The sequence below is a fragment of the Mixophyes fleayi genome, chromosome 10 (genome assembly GCF_038048845.1).
Source record: "Mixophyes fleayi isolate aMixFle1 chromosome 10, aMixFle1.hap1, whole genome shotgun sequence".
In the NCBI taxonomy this organism is placed as follows: Eukaryota; Metazoa; Chordata; class Amphibia; order Anura; family Limnodynastidae; genus Mixophyes; species Mixophyes fleayi.
The window spans coordinates 41,958,401-41,981,667 of NC_134411.1; the positions used below are offsets into that span (position 1 = coordinate 41,958,401).

The 23,267-nt window shown below is 39.7% G+C and overlaps 1 protein-coding gene across 1 annotated transcript in view; it reads left to right on the plus strand.

Moving 5' to 3' along the window:
• The window catches only part of LOC142104108 (protein lin-54 homolog), a 67,191-nt gene that overhangs the window by 36,749 nt on the left and 7,175 nt on the right, over nucleotides 1-23,267 (plus strand). Inside the window, exons 4-6 of the mRNA XM_075188597.1 lie at nucleotides 579-650; nucleotides 18,921-19,023; nucleotides 20,274-20,321. Coding sequence (XP_075044698.1) covers nucleotides 579-650; nucleotides 18,921-19,023; nucleotides 20,274-20,321 — 223 coding nt within the window. The remainder of the gene's footprint in view (nucleotides 1-578; nucleotides 651-18,920; nucleotides 19,024-20,273; nucleotides 20,322-23,267) is intronic.

The following is a 23,267-nucleotide window of genomic DNA, read 5'->3' on the forward strand; positions in this document are numbered from 1 at the left end:
CAATGCAAAATGTATATTAAAGGTTTCATATCTGACTTTTATACATGTTTACTTTTAACCAAATCTTTGCTTTTGAACATAGCAAAACTTAATTGAAGGTAGATATGGCAGCTCTAGTTGAGGGCAAATGGATTAAGCTCATGGAGTACTTATATTTGTTTCCCTACTATGCCTTGAAAATGTCATCCAGTTGTATATACTGCATACAGCCTATTATCTAATGGTTAGGCCAGCTAAAACTAACCCAAATTTTGACAGTTGATATCTCAGATGACATAATAATCCTGGTAGTTCAAACTATTCTTGGACTACAGCATAATGTGGGTTTCTGGCTACAAATAGTACAATTTTTCCATTACAAAATAGGCATCCCTCACAATGGATATAAAACTTTCTTGGCATCTGAACTCCCATGTGAACCATCAGCTGTTTTCAGAAAAATCTTATACACTTGACTATAATTCAAACCAGAAGAATGATATATAATATTAAAATAATTGTGTTGAATAGACATAATAGACAAAAACACACAAAAATCTAAACACAGTAAACCAATAACGTGTAGATTTGTTTTGCAGCATTCCTGTTTCCATGTTGGATAATAAGTCTAAAAGACCATGTAATTGCACCAAGTCACAATGTTTAAAACTGTAAGTAATTTAGGATTTGTTATTTCTAAATTCTACTAGTTAGATTATGAATAGTGTAATGTTAAAATGAAAAGGTATTAATGTGGTTAATTTATGTAATCTTATTATGTAATCTTATCAAGTCTTAACTAACAGCAGCATACATGTGTGTACATGGGGCAATGTGAACATCGAGGGTCTGATTAATCAAGGAACGTAAATGGTAATACATACGCATTTCACTTATGATAGTTCTGCACATGCCCAGAATCAAACAATACACCAGTAAACACAAGGGAATGCAATTTATCTTCAAATGCAATGGACACTTATGAAAGCCTATGACTCGAAGGGTGGAACGGGGAGGGAAGGGGTGGTTGAACGTAGCTGAAGTACAGTAAAGGCGTTCCTAAGCGGATACGGGCAATTCAAGTTCAGGTGTATGCAGAAGTATGCTCATTTTTAGACGTAAGGTTTGTACCTGCTCCAGGTCAACTGTAAGTGATGGATAATAGTGCTTACTAAGCATGGCATACACAAACACATTTTTGGCATGATTGTCAATTCACCTACACACCTGGCATGACTTATATCATTAAATAATATTTCGATTTTAAATAGAAAGCGCAAGAAAATAATTTGCTGACTGCTTACTGAAAAGAGGTAAGTGAAATTTTCACTCAGTAGGAACAAACCTATTTTCTTTCAAATGCATGGCATACGTTAGTATTTGAGAATGCTTTAAATTGTCTGACCTTTTTTAAAAATAAATCAAATCAATCCTCATCTTGCATTATATCAAATGTGTGGACATAGCTGCATACATTGTGCAATGCAGCTTTATATTTTAAAATGTTACAACTGTTGGCTATGTGATGCAGTTTACACATAGTTGCTGGCCAGGAGGAAGATGACGCCGATCCATGTCCTGCAGATTTACACGATTATTCGGCCTTCAAGGCATATGTGATTTCATCTTACTTACTCGCTTACCTTTTGAGTTGGCTTAAAATATAATGTTTATAATAAATAGACAAATAAGTAAGAGAACCATTTTTTTTTTTTCAAAACAGTGTATTTAGTGGAAAAAACAGGCAAACCAGTGACAAGCACAAGTGAAACATAAAAAATAATTTCGTTTTTAATCCTCACTTACCCCCTGGCCCAATATTACCTGTGCTACTTGATCAAACCATACTTGCCCACTCATCCAGAATGTCCGGGAGACTCCTGAATTCCGGGTAGATCCCCTGAAGTCCCAGGAGAGCAGGGCATTCTCCCGCATCAGCCTACTTCCTAGTGAAGGGGGCAGGATTGGAGCCTCCATGATGCGTCATTTTGGCCCCCTTTCGGGGTAAAATGACGCATCTGCATCATTGCATCATGAGGGGTGGGGCCAAAATGCAGCAATTCACCAAGAGCCACCCCCTCCATCCTCACACCCTACCTCCCCTCTGGCAACAGGTCCTACAGGGACAAGAGGGGCTGCAGATGGCAGTGAGGCAGGAGTGCAGAAGGTGGCAGTGGGGTAGGAGAGGCAGAAGGTGGCAGTTGGGCAGGAGGGGCAGCATATATCACTGGGGTAGGAGGGTAAACAGGTGGCTGGTGGAATAAGGGTAATCTGGTGGCTGATGTTAAGGAGGATAAACAGGTGGCATGGGGCAGAAGGGGCAAAATGTTGCACAGGGGAAGGTGAGGCAAAAGGTGGCAAGTTGGCAGCAAGGGAAAAATGTGGCACAGGGAAAGGAGGGGCAAAAGGCACACGGGCAGGAGGAGAAAAATGTGGTACAGGGTAAGGAGGGGCAAAGGGTGGCACAAGAGCAGGAGGGACAAAAGGTGCACAGGGGCATGATTCTGGAAACAACCAACACTTGTATCTGTTAGTTGCTCCTTGGTGAGTGTGCTGAAGATTTGATCCATTTTTTATCTAAATTTGTATTGATTTGATACATCTTATCAAATAATTCATCCAACTTAGAGCGCTGACCACTGCCTCCAGCTTCTTCATCGTGGGACAGCTATTCCTGTGCCCCGTCATAGGTGTTGTCCCCTATGGTCTTCTCTTCCACCTCACTTTGCACCTCTGCATCTCCAGCTAACTTAGTGTAATTAAAAAATAACGTCAAAAGCATGTATGTTTGTGTCCATAACATCCAAGTTTTTGCATCATATCAGTAAATATCATTATACCCATTAGTCTGTTTACATGTGAAATCTATTTTTTGGGTGTCATGTGGGTTCATGCAGAGAAAACAACACCAAAAGATTGGAGAATATGCATAGAGCGCAAACTGCATATCTTTGACTTGATGGCAGTTTTACCTATGCATTCATGTATCTTATTGTCTAAGGGCTTACTAGGTTGCAGATTAGAGCTCTAGACTTTGGTGGGGTTTTTGATGGCAAATCTCATTTGTAACAAGGTGGAGATTAATTTATGAAACATGGGCATATTTACATTTTTAGTGGGTGTGTTTAGATTTCTTCAGTGATAACATTGAAATCATTTGAATCGTTAATGCATGTATTCTGGTATGATGTTTACAGTACGTGAGGGTATTATTGTGCGGTTGGAGGATCTCGTCGCTTTTGATGCGCCCCATGCCTTGCACCAATTGATCATCCATGCAGGCCTATGTTGTGCGCTCCAGGGAACTGAGGTCTATGGACGCCATGGGACCACCACCTGGCATGCCTGCAGTGTTCTATCAATGTGTCCCATAGACAGCACTTGAACTCTTGCCATCTGTGTGAAATATTCATAGTGCAGAAAGTTGCAATGTATACTGGCAATAACAAGTTTAAATACTGTGGCATACATAATTATAGATATAAAAGTCTTGGGCCTAACGGTCACACAATAATCTCAGACAGCTACACAGCCATAATCATTTTTTTTACCCTTAAAACAGGTTGCAATGTAAGCTTGGAAATAGTTAAACTGCTATATATTTTTTTTTGTTATTTTTTTTTTTGTATTCCCATGCCTTGCAGGACATTTATGCATTTAACAATATTGAAAAAAGGTGCCATTTTAGAAATGTAGAAGGTGGCCATTTTAGAAATGTATGCAGAGCACAATATAATCAAATAAAATAAAAAAAGTGTTGCTTACCATTTTTTGACCTCAGTCACATGAAATTCGTCTAACGGATACTCAAGTAATGGGGAACTTAGCCATAATGCGTGCATATGGGACTAACCAGAACATTCTAGAAGGTGAGACACGCAAATATTCTAGGTGTTCACTCTGCGATCATTCTACAGTATTCCCCCTCTGTATATAAGTGATCGGTCACCCCACCAGCAGTCAGCTGACAGTTTGCAGTGGTATAGTGTCATCTGCTAGTGGGATAGTAGGTCAAAGCAAAATCAATGGAAAAAAGTGACATGGCCTTCAAGAGAAAACATGACTGTACCGGTGCACCGAACATCATGAATGATGCCATTGGTTGACAGGGAAAAATATCATTCTCCCACCACTCCATATCAAGCGTGGACTAATGAAACAATTTGTTAAGTCTTGGACAAAGATGGCGATTGCTTTAAATACATTTTTATATTGTTCCCTGGACTAAGTATGGAAAAGCTAAAAGCTGGACTCTCTGATGGCCCTCAAATTCATAAACTTACTAAGGTTTTGTTATGATTCTTAGTATGAACTCCAGGGAAAACAGAAGTGTTTGAATAAAGCAAAGTATGTTTATTTAAGCAGTGAGTGATTAATGGTTCAGTCTAGCAACACAGATTCAAGGTTGGGTGTAATGCCAGTTGTGGCCTGTGTGGAGATTGCACGTGAGAGCAGCACAGTACAAGCAGAGGCCAAATCAAACTGCAAATCTGGATTGTGGAACACAGTGAGCACAGGTAAGTCCAAAGGAGCAGACAACGTACACCACAAACCTGAGGCTGGGGTGGTATCACGGACAACAGGCAGAACACAGGTAAGTCCAATGGAGCAGACAGTGGACACCACAAATCTGAGGCTGGGAAGTGAAATCACAGATGAAAGGCAGAGTCAGGGTCACAAGCAATGGGTCAATCCAGACAGCAATCAGGGATGGTCACAGGCAGAGGTCAGAGAGGCAGCAAGGATAAACTATGTACTGCAAGGAGCAATTACTGAGACAGGTATATAAAGCAGTGAAACGGGTGCAAGCACTAATCAGGGAAGAAGGTTAACTCTTGCAGCTGAGGTGAAATGTTCAAAGTTAAAACACCAGCCCCTCTGGTGGAACAGAGGTACTGCAAGCCAATTACAAATTAAAACGGCAGACTTCTAAAAGGATTCTAATTTCACAATATTTATGAATGGTGTTAAAGCTTCTGCCTGGTGCAGTTTTGTCTTAGTTGTCAAGAACTTCTTGGGTGACCACAAAGCAGACAATTATGAAGAACTGGTGCAAAACATGCTCACAAACTTTAAAACTTTGGTACCAGTATGAGCATAAAGGTACACTTTCTCCATAGCCACTTACACAGATTTCCGGATAATCTTGGTGAGGAACAAGGGGAGAGGTTTCATCAAGATATAAAGGTGATGGAGGAAAGGTATCAAGGCAGATGGGACGGCAGACTATTGTTGGGGCCTTCAACGTGATTGTCCTGATAACCCACATAAAGTAAAATCATACAAATAGTGTTTTACTGTGCATTAATTTTAATTACTTGGCTCAGCTTACTATGTTTATCTGTTATTATACTGAATAAAATGCCACTATGTAATTCATGTGTTTACTTTTGTATGATTTAAGATCATTTTACGAATTGTAAGTAGTCTCTGCCTGACCATTAAATTTTTTGCATTTCTGTGTTTTTGAATGGGGTACCAATTACCTAAAAAATTAGAGGCAATCTAGCAAAACCAATGTTACATTCAGAATCGGCACCATAAAGTTATCCCAAAATAACTCCATTATGAAATGAGTGTTGACCAGTGGTTTAGTTAGTCTTTATTATGTTAGTTTTATGTGTACAAAGGTTATGTTTTCATTGGTTATTAAAACAAGTTAATTATTAAAAAATCTTTGGTGTGTGTTTTATTTTTTATAAGCAAATGTGTAATAATGCGATTAAGGTCTGTTGTAAAGGATTTTGCATGTCATGGACTAGTGCAAAATAAAGGGAATACAATGATACAAATGAGAGCGAGTAGGTAGCTGTGCCAAATTCTAACGCCAACAATCTACCATTTACAACTGGACTAAACGCGTTCCATTAAGACTCTGTAATGAAGATCAATAACATTGTCAATCGTACATTCCTTAAGTAGAATATTATTATGCCAGTGACAATCCCCTAAAATTATTGTAATTGATAATTCCCAGAGTGGTCAAATATGGCATTTATAGTGCTCATGATAATGCTCATTAATGGTTAGCAGTATCAAAGAGAACATGTACAAAAGTGGAAGCTGCTCAAATCAATTTATAGGCCATAACAGGTGCTGAAAGGGTGGGGTTATCCTGCAAGGAACATACACACAACATTTTTTCCCCCAGCACACTGCTATAGCCAGCAACAGATCTGCCATTTCTACTGTAGATAAAAATGCAAAAGTCTTTGTTGCACACATTTGCAAATGTATGTTTAAGCCATCCTGCCACGCCAAGGCGCTTTTGCATATAGGATGGTCCTACTCTAAACAATGAGAGTCCCTATATTTGGGCCATACATATGTGTTTTTAAATTGAGAGCTAACTTACCAAAGAGGTACCCCAGAAGCCTCCAAATAGCAATCCAATGTCAGCACTCCCCCTCAGCTACTGACACCAACATGCCTCTCAGACAAATACAAAAGTGGAAGCTGCTCAAATCAATTTATAGGCCATAACAGGTGCTAAAAGGGTGGGGTTATCCTGCAAGGAACATACACACAACATTTTTTCCCCCAGCACACTGCTATAGCCAGCAACAGATCTGCCATTTCTACTGTAGATAAAAATGCAAAAGTCTTTGTTGCACACATTTGCAAATGTATGTTTAAGCCATCCTGCCACGCCAAGGCGCTTTTGCATATAGGATGGTCCTACTCTAAACAATGAGAGTCCCTATATTTGGGCCATACATATGTGTTTTTAAATTGAGAGCTAACTTACCAAAGAGGTACCCCAGAAGCCTCCAAATAGCAATCCAATGTCAGCACTCCCCCTCAGCTACTGACACCAACATGCCTCTCAGACAAATACAAAAGTGGAAGCTGCTCAAATCAATTTATAGGCCATAACAGGTGCTGAAAGGGTGGGGTTATCCTGCAAGGAACATACACACAACATTTTTTCCCCCAGCACACTGCTATAGCCAGCAACAGATCTGCCATTTCTACTGTAGATAAAAATGCAAAAGTCTTTGTTGCACACATTTGCAAATGTATGTTTAAGCCATCCTGCCACGCCAAGGCGCTTTTGCATATAGGATGGTCCTACTCTAAACAATGAGAGTCCCTATATATGGGCCATACATATGTGTTTTTCAATTGAGAGCTAACTTACCAAAGAGGTACCCCAGAAGCCTCCAAATAGCAATCCAATGTCAGCACTCCCCCTCAGCTACTGACACCAACATGCCTCTCAGACAAATACAAAAGTGGAAGCTGCTCAAATCAATTTATAGGCCATAACAGGTGCTGAAAGGGTGGGGTTATCCTGCAAGGAACATACACACAACATTTTTTCCCCCAGCACACTGCTATAGCCAGCAACAGATCTGCCATTTCTACTGTAGATAAAAATGCAAAAGTCTTTGTTGCACACATTTGCAAATGTATGTTTAAGCCATCCTGCCACGCCAAGGCGCTTTTGCATATAGGATGGTCCTACTCTAAACAATGAGAGTCCCTATATTTGGGCCATACATATGTGTTTTTAAATTGAGAGCTAACTTACCAAAGAGGTACCCCAGAAGCCTCCAAATAGCAATCCAATGTCAGCACTCCCCCTCAGCTACTGACACCAACATGCCTCTCAGACAAATACAAAAGTGGAAGCTGCTCAAATCAATTTATAGGCCATAACAGGTGCTGAAAGGGTGGGGTTATCCTGCAAGGAACATACACACAACATTTTTTCCCCCAGCACACTGCTATAGCCAGCAACAGATCTGCCATTTCTACTGTAGATAAAAATGCAAAAGTCTTTGTTGCACACATTTGCAAATGTATGTTTAAGCCATCCTGCCACGCCAAGGCGCTTTTGCATATAGGATGGTCCTACTCTAAACAATGAGAGTCCCTATATTTGGGCCATACATATGTGTTTTTAAATTGAGAGCTAACTTACCAAAGAGGTACCCCAGAAGCCTCCAAATAGCAATCCAATGTCAGCACTCCCCCTCAGCTACTGACACCAACATGCCTCTCAGACAAATACAAAAGTGGAAGCTGCTCAAATCAATTTATAGGCCATAACAGGTGCTGAAAGGGTGGGGTTATCCTGCAAGGAACATACACACAACATTTTTTCCCCCAGCACACTGCTATAGCCAGCAACAGATCTGCCATTTCTACTGTAGATAAAAATGCAAAAGTCTTTGTTGCACACATTTGCAAATGTATGTTTAAGCCATCCTGCCACGCCAAGGCGCTTTTGCATATAGGATGGTCCTACTCTAAACAATGAGAGTCCCTATATTTGGGCCATACATATGTGTTTTTAAATTGAGAGCTAACTTACCAAAGAGGTACCCCAGAAGCCTCCAAATAGCAATCCAATGTCAGCACTCCCCCTCAGCTACTGACACCAACATGCCTCTCAGACAAATACAAAAGTGGAAGCTGCTCAAATCAATTTATAGGCCATAACAGGTGCTGAAAGGGTGGGGTTATCCTGCAAGGAACATACACACAACATTTTTTCCCCCAGCACACTGCTATAGCCAGCAACAGATCTGCCATTTCTACTGTAGATAAAAATGCAAAAGTCTTTGTTGCACACATTTGCAAATGTATGTTTAAGCCATCCTGCCACGCCAAGGCGCTTTTGCATATAGGATGGTCCTACTCTAAACAATGAGAGTCCCTATATTTGGGCCATACATATGTGTTTTTAAATTGAGAGCTAACTTACCAAAGAGGTACCCCAGAAGCCTCCAAATAGCAATCCAATGTCAGCACTCCCCCTCAGCTACTGACACCAACATGCCTCTCAGACAAATACAAAAGTGGAAGCTGCTCAAATCAATTTATAGGCCATAACAGGTGCTGAAAGGGTGGGGTTATCCTGCAAGGAACATACACACAACATTTTTTCCCCCAGCACACTGCTATAGCCAGCAACAGATCTGCCATTTCTACTGTAGATAAAAATGCAAAAGTCTTTGTTGCACACATTTGCAAATGTATGTTTAAGCCATCCTGCCACGCCAAGGCGCTTTTGCATATAGGATGGTCCTACTCTAAACAATGAGAGTCCCTATATTTGGGCCATACATATGTGTTTTTAAATTGAGAGCTAACTTACCAAAGAGGTACCCCAGAAGCCTCCAAATAGCAATCCAATGTCAGCACTCCCCCTCAGCTACTGACACCAACATGCCTCTCAGACAAATACAAAAGTGGAAGCTGCTCAAATCAATTTATAGGCCATAACAGGTGCTGAAAGGGTGGGGTTATCCTGCAAGGAACATACACACAACATTTTTTCCCCCAGCACACTGCTATAGCCAGCAACAGATCTGCCATTTCTACTGTAGATAAAAAGGCAAAAGTCTTTGTTGCACACATTTGCAAATGTATGTTTAAGCCATCCTGCCACGCCAAGGCGCTTTTGCATATAGGATGGTCCTACTCTAAACAATGAGAGTCCCTATATTTGGGCCATACATATGTGTTTTTAAATTGAGAGCTAACTTACCAAAGAGGTACCCCAGAAGCCTCCAAATAGCAATCCAATGTCAGCACTCCCCCTCAGCTACTGACACCAACATGCCTCTCAGACAAATACAAAAGTGGAAGCTGCTCAAATCAATTTATAGGCCATAACAGGTGCTGAAAGGGTGGGGTTATCCTGCAAGGAACATACACACAACATTTTTTCCCCCAGCACACTGCTATAGCCAGCAACAGATCTGCCATTTCTACTGTAGATAAAAATGCAAAAGTCTTTGTTGCACACATTTGCAAATGTATGTTTAAGCCATCCTGCCACGCCAAGGCGCTTTTGCATATAGGATGGTCCTACTCTAAACAATGAGAGTCCCTATATTTGGGCCATACATATGTGTTTTTAAATTGAGAGCTAACTTACCAAAGAGGTACCCCAGAAGCCTCCAAATAGCAATCCAATGTCAGCACTCCCCCTCAGCTACTGACACCAACATGCCTCTCAGACAAATACAAAAGTGGAAGCTGCTCAAATCAATTTATAGGCCATAACAGGTGCTGAAAGGGTGGGGTTATCCTGCAAGGAACATACACACAACATTTTTTCCCCCAGCACACTGCTATAGCCAGCAACAGATCTGCCATTTCTACTGTAGATAAAAATGCAAAAGTCTTTGTTGCACACATTTGCAAATGTATGTTTAAGCCATCCTGCCACGCCAAGGCGCTTTTGCATATAGGATGGTCCTACTCTAAACAATGAGAGTCCCTATATTTGGGCCATACATATGTGTTTTTAAATTGAGAGCTAACTTACCAAAGAGGTACCCCAGAAGCCTCCAAATAGCAATCCAATGTCAGCACTCCCCCTCAGCTACTGACACCAACATGCCTCTCAGACAAATACAAAAGTGGAAGCTGCTCAAATCAATTTATAGGCCATAACAGGTGCTGAAAGGGTGGGGTTATCCTGCAAGGAACATACACACAACATTTTTTCCCCCAGCACACTGCTATAGCCAGCAACAGATCTGCCATTTCTACTGTAGATAAAAATGCAAAAGTCTTTGTTGCACACATTTGCAAATGTATGTTTAAGCCATCCTGCCACGCCAAGGCGCTTTTGCATATAGGATGGTCCTACTCTAAACAATGAGAGTCCCTATATTTGGGCCATACATATGTGTTTTTAAATTGAGAGCTAACTTACCAAAGAGGTACCCCAGAAGCCTCCAAATAGCAATCCAATGTCAGCACTCCCCCTCAGCTACTGACACCAACATGCCTCTCAGACAAATACAAAAGTGGAAGCTGCTCAAATCAATTTATAGGCCATAACAGGTGCTGAAAGGGTGGGGTTATCCTGCAAGGAACATACACACAACATTTTTTCCCCCAGCACACTGCTATAGCCAGCAACAGATCTGCCATTTCTACTGTAGATAAAAATGCAAAAGTCTTTGTTGCACACATTTACAACTGGACTAAACGCGTTCCATTAAGACTCTGTAATGAAGATCAATAACATTGTCAATCGTACATTCCTTAAGTAGAATATTATTATGCCAGTGACAATCCCCTAAAATTATTGTAATTGATAATTCCCAGAGTGGTCAAATATGGCATTTATAGTGCCCATGATAATGCTCATTAATGGTTAGCAGTATCAAAGAGAACATGGCCATTAGTAGTAATGCCCATTGAAAACAATACAACTCATCATTTGATTTCATGGAATAGTGCAGTTTGGTGTGGTAAAGCATGTAAAAGATTTATATGCAGTCATTGTCAAGAAACATGAGTGTTTAGGAACATTCTAGTGAATAATGGTGAAGAAGGAATTACATGCCTGTGCGTTCCTCTGTTAATCAGGAGTAAAAAGGTAGTATGTAGTGCACTAAGGTGCTTTTGTTCACAAAGAAGATCAAATATAGATGCAATGATACATGTGTTCGTTATACATCACATAAATTAGTTACTCCCGTATTCATCACCTACATACGCTTGACCTTGAATATGGATGTGCATATGCCCAAATTACGTGCGTTTTGCATATTTTAATGAATCAGGCCCTGGGTGTCTGAACTGTGTCCCCAGATGTTGGATCCATGTTCTTTGCAGCTGCTGTGGTGAAGAATCATACTGACAGATTCTAAAGACGTGTTACAAAACAAATTTTATTTGTAGTAAAATTGTGATGTATGTATATATATATATATATATATATATATATATATATATATAGTATGTATATCATTTGATATATATGTATATATCATATATATAAATGTATGTATTATTTGTAAAAAAAGGTTTTTTTTTTCCTTTCATTTCTTTAACTGCATTTTTAATTTAAAGTTATCCTTGACCTATAGATTAGAAATACTGAGACTTCTACAAATGCAAAATAGAGCACTAAAATGTTGAAATAAGTCTTTAATTAAGTTCAGCAGTTTTTAATTCATTTGAAACCACAATCCAATTAACATTGGAACAGAGTTTTAAAAGGACTGAAAGAAGTGCTAGCTCATTATCTTCGAAAAAGTTAGCCTCTGTGCTGACAAAACACGTCAGTTAATATGTTCTTATGGACTTGAAAATATACTTGGACAAAACAGAGTATTTGGATTGACCGTTATTTCCAATACCAGTTTTCACCTTCTATAAGCGGATACAGCACCCCACTCCACTTGCATGAGGATCAGCATGTCAGACCGAGATCAGCCGTATATTCGGCGTTTTGAAGACACACACTTGGCTGTTTAAATATACAGGGGGAATTGTTCCCTAACAGCTTGGACGTCTTCCCCTTTACAACAGTAATTTTGGAGCCTGGGACACACAGTTTCTAATTCACCCTCTTTTGATCCTCTGGAAGCATCGTCTGTGAGGGTGCATATTCAGATCGTCAATAGGAGTTCAACTAGTGGGTGAGACTATTTTATAAAAGTATATTCCGCTATTTTTTGAAGTTCTGGATCAAGAAGTTATCCATCTGTTGCATATACATACCAGGATCTTAGATGATTCTATCAATGTGTACTGGCCAGACACTGTTTTTTCTCAATATAATGAGGACAACTATATCTGAATTCTAAGTGTATTTCCAATGTTTTTTATTATTTTTTTAATTCCACTACATTTCATTAATACATTTCATTATCATCTGCAGACACACCAGTGTGTATAGATTTGTGGTTGATTGTTTATATGTTTATGTACTGTTTTTCATTGTTCATTCCACATTGTCTAAATAAATCTCTTTAACAAGGTCTGCCATCCCGCACACATTTTTTCCTTTAGGATCCTCCTCTTGGCGCACACCCTATAATGTTATTTTCACCCTCTCTATATGAGGTTGGCACCCTCAAATAGGGATGCAATAGTGGATGGATTTTCCCTTATGTAACCCCCTGTCACTGTGTGTAGTATGAGGTGCAAAGGGTACACAGTGCACCTCCTTCTCAAGCCCTGGCTAGCTGATGGGCATGGTTGTAAATGATCAGGGGGTCCCTGCACATGCAGGTGTTTCTTTGTAGTTAGTAGGACACAGGTAATGTCACTTTGTGGTGCAATGCAATAAAAGTCACAATAATTTGGGCGCCAGACCATCTCTATGATAAACTGAACTTTTATTTACACTCCTCTTCCTCCAGCACGATAATCATAATGGTTGCAGCAATAAAGAAAAATATATACAGCTCCTTACTTTCTCCAGCACAGTTCTTAATGTTATCCAGATGTTAAATAACATAATTTACATGTCTCTTGCACTCCATACTCACTGCAGATCACCCTCCTCTGCAAGGGCACTCACATGGATGCTAATAGGCAGGCAGCTTCTCCTCCATGCAGCTCTGACACACTCTGTGTACCTCTCAACTGCAGCTCATCCCTCCTCTGCGGGGATGATGTCTCCTGTGCTCTGACACGTCACTCTGTGTTCTCTCAGGATCTGACACTACAGCTACCTTGCCTCTTGTAGCAACCCTCCTCCAGGGTCTCTTCCATGCGAAGTGTCCCCCTCTCTCTTGGGTTCTCTATAGTGACATGGAGTTCTCCCCCTCATCCAGGGCACACATTCCTTGCCCTCGTGCAGTCACCATGCTCAGACTTCCAGGGAATGCTGGGGGAGCCTGGGAGGAAGCTCCCAGTCCCCAGCTACATCTCTCTCTTCCTGTGTCTCTCTTCTCTATCCCCCCTTAATGACAGCCCCTCCTTCCTTTCACTCAGTCTCACAGGCTGGGCTGGGTTATCACCATGGTAACCAGTTTATGTAACTTTTTATAAACTTCTAGCTTACCCTCTAGGTGACCCCTCCTGTATTCACTGAAGTGCAGGGTTTTACTAGAACACCACTAGGGGGGTGTTACACTTATTTATATTTACATTCATTTTGTATTGTTTCTGTTTGGAGCGCACTGGGTTTGTTCTTGTTGTTTGTTACATTGTACATGAACCTATGAACATACCGTAAATTTGCTGAAGAGCTTTTAACACATACAAAAAAATAAAAGTAACCACACTTCTTGCTTTAACCCATCTTATTTCTTCTAGCTAAATTGGAAGGAAATATGGTAGCGCTCAGCCACACCTATATTTTTAGGGTACCGGCTGTACGGCAATATAAATGCACTATATGGATACAATCAATGTCGGATTTGGACATGAAGGGCCCACCGGGGGAATGCAAACATAGCGTCCCCTCAGAAGAGGTGTGGCCAGCTTTTAGAAAGGAGTGACCAGACACTAAAGGGGGCATGGTCAGATATCACAGAGGACATGGCTATCACAATAGTATAGTTTATAAAGAGTGCAAAGTCTGGGCCCTGCCCTCTAGATTGGGATGAAGTCCCAGTGAGTGCAAGAGTCACCCAAAATCAGGACTGCCCCATCAGGATCAGAACAATTAGAAGTCTGACCTACTCTCTCCTACCTGATCTTCCAGCTTTCACTACCAGATGCTGTTCATGTCTTATGCTCAGTATCTACTTGTGTATATCCTTTAATGTTGGATCCATGTTTAGAAAAAGGAGAGGTGATATGGAAAGCCTACAAATTAATGAACCAGCCCATACATTAAATTAATAGTATTTACGCTAAATAAATAAACCTATTTCCCTCCCTAAACAGCCCAGACATTAAATAGTTGATATTCACATTGACGACATCCTTCTCCCCAAATTTAGCCACGTGTTCGATTATTAGACCCCAAACCAACCCAGCATTAAATAGTGCCCTTTAAATTAATAGGCACCACCACTAAATATCCCCCACCAATAAATTAATATCAAACACACACTATTAAATTATTACCTTCCATCCTTACCATTAATTTAACAGTTCATAGTCTCATTATCTCCTCTGAAAACCCTCCTATCAGTCTTTTTCATGTGTACTAATAATAATATGTCCTAGTGGAAAAACTGTAATTCTGCACATTAAAATCACCCCCACTTCCCAGACTTGTCTTCGTCAATCCACTGCTACAGTCTTCTTCTCTAGGTAGCCATTAGCTGTTAGGGCTAATGGATACCTAGATAGACTTTTAGAACCAAACAGGATAGGTGACTTCACCTTTAGCAGCCACCTTTCCCATAGAACTGATTATGTTCGGAGGTACTCGGATGTCGAAGTCAGCAAATTGGATAAAGTCATTTCAATTGAAATCGAGCAAACTTGGTTGTCTTTGTTTGAAAAGATGCGTACGGTACGCTACGGCGTGAAAGGGCACGAGCTGCAACACGTGGAAACAACAGTATTTAGTCTTTTGCATACATTCGCATAAACACGCACACTTGTAAAATAGCACACATTAATGGTAGTTGCAACACATAGTCATTTATGTCGAAATATAGTAGTATTTATGTGTAATATTATGAGTAATATGCATATCAGTAAAACATATGGTACACGTTGAAGGAATCAAGTCATGTGTGGTATCATACTTATCCCCTTCGCATTTCCCACTGTCCGGTTCACTTTGCGAAGGGATCGCAGGGTGAATACGCAAGTTATTAATGTTATGGCATTATGGACTATTATGATGAGAACTCTTGGCGGGAAGATCAGAGCCCATCCCATGGAGAGATGACCCCCTCCTTTGGATTCCTGAGCTTAAACTAGCCTATGATCTACAACCCCCTGGACCCTCCTGAAACCTGGACCAATAGAAGCAAGCCACACCATTTGCATTGTTTCACTGTATCACTGTTTGCATATAAGCAGCAGCTCCTCATCTAGTGTTCAGACATCTTGTCCCCAGACTTCAGGATTGAATGACTGTACACTGGATCCAGAGCGCCTGCGATAAGTAACGGCTGTACTTATTATTATTTCGCTAAGATATATCTACTGCTACTTTTTGAGAATAAATCTTTGCGATGGAAACAAATCGAGATTCGACAATCTTTATTGGATAGCGACGAAACGCTCATTACACGGATGTCCCCAGTACTTCGCTCTAGAGTAGTAAAAGTTTATCAGTGATACCGATAGCACAAGGTGGAGGGTAACCGGGAATACAGAAGGCAGATACAAGAGACATTCCAAAAGTTCATGGGTCAGTAGCGAGCAGGATTAACGGACAGGTCAGATGTCAGGGCAGGTTGCTAACACGAGTAATCCAAAGACAGGCAGAGGTCAGGGGCAATCAGCGTTCAATCAAAGTTCAAAAACAAGCAAGCTCTCCCGGCCAATGAAAAGGGGAGAAGCACAGAGGTGCCAGTCAGCCTCAGGAGACTGTTAATTCATTTAAACGAATTGCGCATCACCTGGCCCCCGTACTTGCTTGGTGACGACTGGGACGATGAAACCAGAAGTGACATCCCGGCTGTTGCCATGACAGCCGGGACACAGTCCAACGAGAGGGGCCATGAGCCACCATAGGTCCTAATAAAACCACCCCCCTTGAAGAGGGGTTAAGGAAACCCGACATCCTGGTTTCCTGGGGAATTGTCTGAAGAACTCTTTAATAAGCTTATCGGCATGTAAACACCTCTGCGGCACCCAGGCTCGTTTTCACCGGACCATGACCCTTCCAATGCAACAGGAAATTAATTTGCCCTTGAACTCTTTAAGTACAGAATTTTTTTCTACCACAAATTCCTGACGACCATCCACGGTGACAGGCCAAGATCTTTGTGGTTGGTGGAGCCTAAAGTTGCTTGCAGAGATGGCAGGCTTGAGACGAGAGCAGTGGAAAGTATTTGGAATCCTCAGCGAATGGGGTAGCTTTAATCCTAAGGATTAACCTGTTTGACGATGGAAAAAGGTCCAATGAAGCCAAATTTTTTGACCCACTTTAAAGGAGCAAGCTCTACGGTGGCGATCTGCAATCATTTTTGACTGAAAAAAGGCCCAAAGTAAGGTGGAATGAACTTTATTCCAGATGATCCTGAGACGGTAAGTCGTAGAGCGTATCTCCAGAGAACCAGAAGAGTTGCAAGAGGACAAGGAGTTCGAGGAGATATAGGATGAAAACTAAAATTGCAGAAAAATTTATATATTTGAGTGGAGGAATGACAGGAGTTATTAGATGCAAACTCTACCCACAGGAGCAAGGATGACCAATTGTTGTGAAACTCAGAGGTATATAATCATTGAAATTGTTCCAGGGATTGATTAACACTTTCAGTCTGTTCGTTGGACTGAGGATGATACACTGAGAGACTGATGTTAATTTCGAGGAGGTTACAGAAGGGCTTCCAGAATTGGGCAACAAATTGGGAGCTATGATCTGAGACAATATTAATGGGGAGGCAGTGGAGGCTGAAAATATGCTGAATAAAGAGTAATGCAAGATTCTGAGCACTTGGAAGCTTGGTCAAGGGAATGAGATGAGAAATCTTACTGAATCGTTCTACTGCCACCCATTTGGTGTTGTACCCTGAGGAGCATGGCAGTTCTATAGTAAAATCCATTGACATATGCGTACAAGACTTCGTAGGGGTAGACGAGGACATAAGCTGGCCCGAAGGACAGTTTCTGGAGGCTTTATTTTTTTGCACAATCTTCACAGGAAAGAACAAAGTCCCTGACATCAGAGGACAGACAAGGCCAACAGACAGAATGTGAAAGAATCTAAATAGTCTTGGAGATACCAGGATGCAGACTGCCGTCCATTTTGGATACCAAAAAAAATCCGGCACCCACTGGAGATTTTGAAGGCCTCTCCTCCACATAATCTTGCATCGCCTTGGTTCCAGGACCGGAAAGTGAATACAGTCTCCCATTATATAGTGATGTGATGAGCGCTCTTATATAGATGTAAAATATGCTGCTTCTCATTTAAAACAAATTGAAAGATAAAAGACAAAAGGAGCGCAAATAAAATAAATATAATAAATTAAATAAATATGAGTGTGGACTCATAAATGTTTGATAAAAAAGAACAGTATTAAAATGAACAGTATTGAAATGAGTACCAATCTCTATACAAGTATGTGCAACAGGATCAAATATAAGTGTAAGATATGAATATAAAAAGAAATGCAAAGCTCATTGAATATGTTGTAGCATTAATTAATGCCGTTACTATAGAGGTGATGCTCCAGACAGAATTCTGGCAATGGAGCACCAGATTCAGACACTGCTGCCCGAACGTGTGGGGTAAGCTGTCCCTATTCACTATACTAACTATGCTCTTACCCTGTCTCGTCCAGTTAAACTTGCTGGTCATCTCTCGGCGTCCGATTCTTAGGGCTGCTCTGCTGAACACTGCAGTCCTGTTATGCTTGAAAGCATTATGGAATGCACGGACTTCCTGTATGGCGTAACATGTGAATCAAAAAGCGTGGACTTCCACTAACACGTTTCATTTATAGAGGACTTTTTCAAAGAGTGGTAGTTGCTGATTTGCAGGGCTTTTTAAGGTTGTTCTCCCTACAGTTTTTTATTTGTTTTTTTTTAATTATTGTTAAAAACACATAAAACAGATAGAAAATCAGAATCCTAAAAACTATGGAAGTTTGCTAATTGTTCCCAATATTACGCACACAGCATTTAGGTCTTGGTATTCCAGAAATAAAAGAAGGAAATAAAATAAAATTAAACGGCACTAAAAAAATATGTTTAAATATGTTAAAATAATGCGGCAATAGCATAAGTATTTACCCTTCAAAAATATATGGTTTCTTAAATAATGATTATATATATAAAAAAAGATATAAATAATTGCTTATGATAGGTTTTCAACTTAGATGATTATATTTTTAAGAAAGGACCTAGATCAAAATCTATATTCAAGCCAGCAGGAGTCATTGTTTTCATATTAAAATTACCAATACCAATTTGGGACCATTAAATACATTTTGCACACTCAATTAACAACTCTATTTATCACGCAGCGCAACATTGAGTTCTCATACATTTTTTTATATCATTTATATTGTAAAAAAAATAATATTTACAAATGACATAGTAAGTCTCTTATGCACACAAACGTTCTTTTACAATGTCTTTTTTGTATTTAGTTATTGTGATTGTTTTGCGAATGGCGAATTTTGCAGCAACTGCAACTGTAACAATTGTTATAACGATGTATACCACGAGTCTGAACGATTTAAAGCTATAAAGGTAAGGCAATATCACTAAAATTGTAAATTCCATTATCTTGCTTGTTGAACAAATTGCGACACATTATTTAGCCCTCCTTGAGATGTGTACCTAGGCTTTTACAGTTATTTGCTACAAATATCAATTTGCCTATAGCAATTTTTTTTAACATAAGCAAGAAAAGTTATCATAAGGCAGGATCCTTTTAAATTACTAGCAGCCATAATAATATGTTTTATTACTTGTTTTCCTATATATGTGTTACTGATTAAAGATGCTGTCCATATGTCCATCCATCCTGGTCATATTAACAATATGGGACGTTATTCATCAAGGCACGCATTCTGAGCGCAACCCGCATTCATTATGATATGCAGGTATTTAGGCTTGCGTCTAAAATTCAGCAAGGCACGGGTCTCAAGATGCATGTGCTTTGAAATCAGGCGCAGGTCTGCTTTGCACAACTACACGTCGGACGTAGCAGGATGCATTCAATACCTATGAGGATTATAAATTCGCAATAGAACGCACAGATAAATTTTAAAAAATCTTGCGTTTATGTTACCTGATAATAATAAAGGCATTCATTTTAAAACAGTAAGCATAAAATATATTTCTACAGTTGCTTGTGATTGCAAACACGCTACAGCATGCATACGAGACTGTCAACACTGTTAATCAGGACTTTGACTAGCCCCTCACCTGGAGCAAGATATACGGCAGAAAAACAAGTAACTTTGAGATGCCCAAAGCTTGAATCGGATGTGGCTGCGTGTGCTCGAGTTTGGCACGCCCTTAGTGTAAATTCACTACGGTAAACGCTCCTCTCCGCCCAATTCACTCCCCAGAATCGTAGGCTATAGTAAGTGTTCTTTGTGCTCGCAGGCGCATGGAACAGGACTGGATTCACAAGCGTATGTCCCAGTTATGGGCATGCTCAGAGTGATTTTGCATGCAATACACTCAAATCGGCAGAGACGTGCTTTGATGAATCAGGCCCATGTTGTCAGTCAATTTCTTTGCTTCTTCCAGTGAATGTAGTGCCTTGAGTACAAACCCTAAAACTTTCAAATGGCAATTAACACAGTAATTTGAATGTTCATATTCAGAATGCCAAATGATTTACTTTTTAGCTTGCTGGTAAATTGTGAATCATGTTTCATGTTCAATGGTGCATGTTTTTTAACATAATGAACAGTGAACAGCTTGCATATGTTTGACATGTCTTGAGTTTCAGAATATTTTTAAATATGAATACACATTTATTTTAGGCTTGCCTAGATAGAAATCCAGAAGCCTTCCAGCCTAAGATTGGTAAGGTAAAAACTGGTGATGTTAAACCTCGGCATACAAAAGGATGCAACTGCAAGCGATCTGGGTGTCTTAAAAATTATTGTGAATGTTATGAGGTTGGTAAACCTTTGGTCATTAAGATGCAGTGAGAAGGACCCTCTCACCTTCTGTTTCATTATTTTCGTTTTACTGTAGTTTTAATTATGTTTTGTTCAATTTGTTCTCCCTGATTTTGCAGCACATCAGAACATGTTGGTGCTAGATATTTAAGGGTAAAAATCAAAATAATATTAATAATGATTTTGTACATTGTTTATTTATTAACATTTATTCTTATAACACCAACATACTCTGAGTGCTTTACAATTTCAATTTGTGATGAGCAAATATAGTATTATTTTATGGGGTTATCCACTTTTTCAGGTTTGAAAAAGTGGAGATGTTGCCTTAAGCGACTAATCAGATTCTAATGATCATTTATTTAGTACATTCTACAAAATGACAGCTAGAATCTGATTTGTTGCTTTAGACAACATCTCCACTTTTTCAAACCCACAGCTTGATAAGTTTACCTCCATTTATTTAGGAGGATCCTCACTTCAGTATCAATTCAGTGAGATAAGATACCATATTATAGCTTACAGAAATGCCTTTGGAAGAAACTGATTTGCCAGTTTTCAATTAGTGTTTATGTTGCCTATTTACCCATACTTGCGCCTGTTGTAAGAATACAGGGAGGTTCTGTTTTCTGTAATCTTGACTTTATTTAAGTAAATCTCTGACAGTGTTCTCCACAAAAAATTTGACAGCCGGAATGGGGTATATTTACTAACCTGCGGGTTTGAAAAAGTAGAGATGTTGCCTATAGCAACCAATCACATTCTAGCTGTCATTTTGTAGAATGCACTAAATAAATGAAAGCTAGAATCTGATTGGTTGCTATAGGCAGCATCTCCACTTTTCCAAACCAGCAGTTTAGTAAATCTAGCCCCATGTCTGTCTTTCTCTAAAACATTCATAAGTCACTATAACATTAATTTGAGAAACATTGCTTTGAGATTAGCATTTAAGGCAAATTTTAGACAAAAGTCTTCACAATGGGATAAGACATAAGACTGTTTTTGAGGATAATATGTCCAGCCTAAATTTTATTTGAGGAATATTTGGTCTATTAGTAAAAGGAAATACAGTTGTTTTGTCATTTGTTTGTTCCCTGCTCTTTAATACGAATATGGTTCCCACAGTCTGTCCTTTCATATACAATGCTATATCAATTGGGCCAGACTGAACAAGTATTTGGAGAGTGAGACTATCTTTAAAGTACTACTGCTTATCATATTCTTGTTCTTATAATGTTGGGGCCAACTCTTCAGTATCCGCCTCAATATTTAGACCCAGTAATCACATCAAAATGCAGTATATGTTAGTACTTCAATATCACCAAAGTCAATAGCATGCCACTGCTGTTTATACTCATCATCATCATCATCATCAACATTTATTTATATAGCGCCAGCAAATTCCGTAGTGCTTTACAATTGGGAACAAACATTAATAAAACAATACTGGGTAATACATACAGACAGAGAGATAAGAGAACCCTGCTGGCAAGCTTACAATCTATGGGACAATGGGAGTTTGAAACACGAGGGCATGTGCTACATCATATTGCACACTGGACCAGCTAGAATGCAAAGGTAAAAGTATTGAGTGGGCTGTGTGTGTAGCAATGTTGGTCAGAGGGTTGTTGTTTTGTGTTAGTTGTGTAGAGGGTGTTAATAGGGTAACCTAGGGGGATTAAGATGGTGGTTGAGGAATATTATAAGCTTGTCTGAAGAGGTGGGTTTTCAGAGAAAGCTTGAAGGTTTAAAGACTAGAGGAAAGTCTTACTGTGTGAGGAAGGGAATTCCACAAATTGGGTGCAGCCCGAAAAAAGTCCTGTAACCAAGAATGGGAGGATTGGATGAGAGTGGAAGAGAGACGCAGATCTTGTGCAGAACGGAGGTGTCGAATAGGGAGATATTTTGAGACAAGTGAGGAAATGTATGTCGGTGCAATTTTGTTGACTGCCTTGTATCTTAGAAGAATTTTTTATTGGATTCGTTTAAATACAGGCAACCAATGTAGAGACTGCCAGAGTGGCTCAGCAGAGGAAGAACGGTTTGCAAGGAAAATCAATCTAGCCACTGCATGCAAAATAGATTGTAGGGCTTCATGTCTGATTTTGGGAAGACCAGTAAGGAGGGAATTGCAATAGTTGATGCGGGAGATGATGAGTGCATGAATTAAGGTTTTCGCTGTGTCTTGTGTGAGATATGTGCGTATTCTGGAAATGATCTTTAGATGTATCTAACATGATTTAGATATAGAGTTGATGTGGGGAATAAATGATAGTTGTGAGTCAAAGATTACACCTAGGCAGCGAGCTTGCGGTTTGGGATTTATGGTCATGTTATCAACAGAAATATAAATGTCAGGCAGGAAGCTTCTGTTTTTGGGTGGGAATATTATTAATTCAGTTTTTGAAAGATTGAGTTTGAGTTGGCGAGAAGACATCCAAGATGAAATGTAATAGAGTAATTGGTTTACACCGCACTAGGTTGACCATTAATGCTCCTATATATCATATAATAGGTAATTTTTCATATTGCTTATGATGGAGGGTGCACTCACACACAATGTTGAGGTCAATATTTATTAAGTTAGAGAAAGAAAAAGTGTGTCCGAGCAAAGAGGCACTCTAATGGTCAGAAAGTTAAAACTTACATTTTATTAGTTTATTTTAATAGAAATCCTCAATATCTTGAGTTCCATGAGGGCCCATAGCGAAATGTTTAAAATGTGAAAGTTGGATGAGTGTCAAGAAAGTAATATTCTGTTAAGATAGGTAGTAACACGAGACTACCAAGCTGCCCCGCTGCTCTCTTATATGTTAATTCAATCGTATGATAATTAATATTGTTGTATATAAG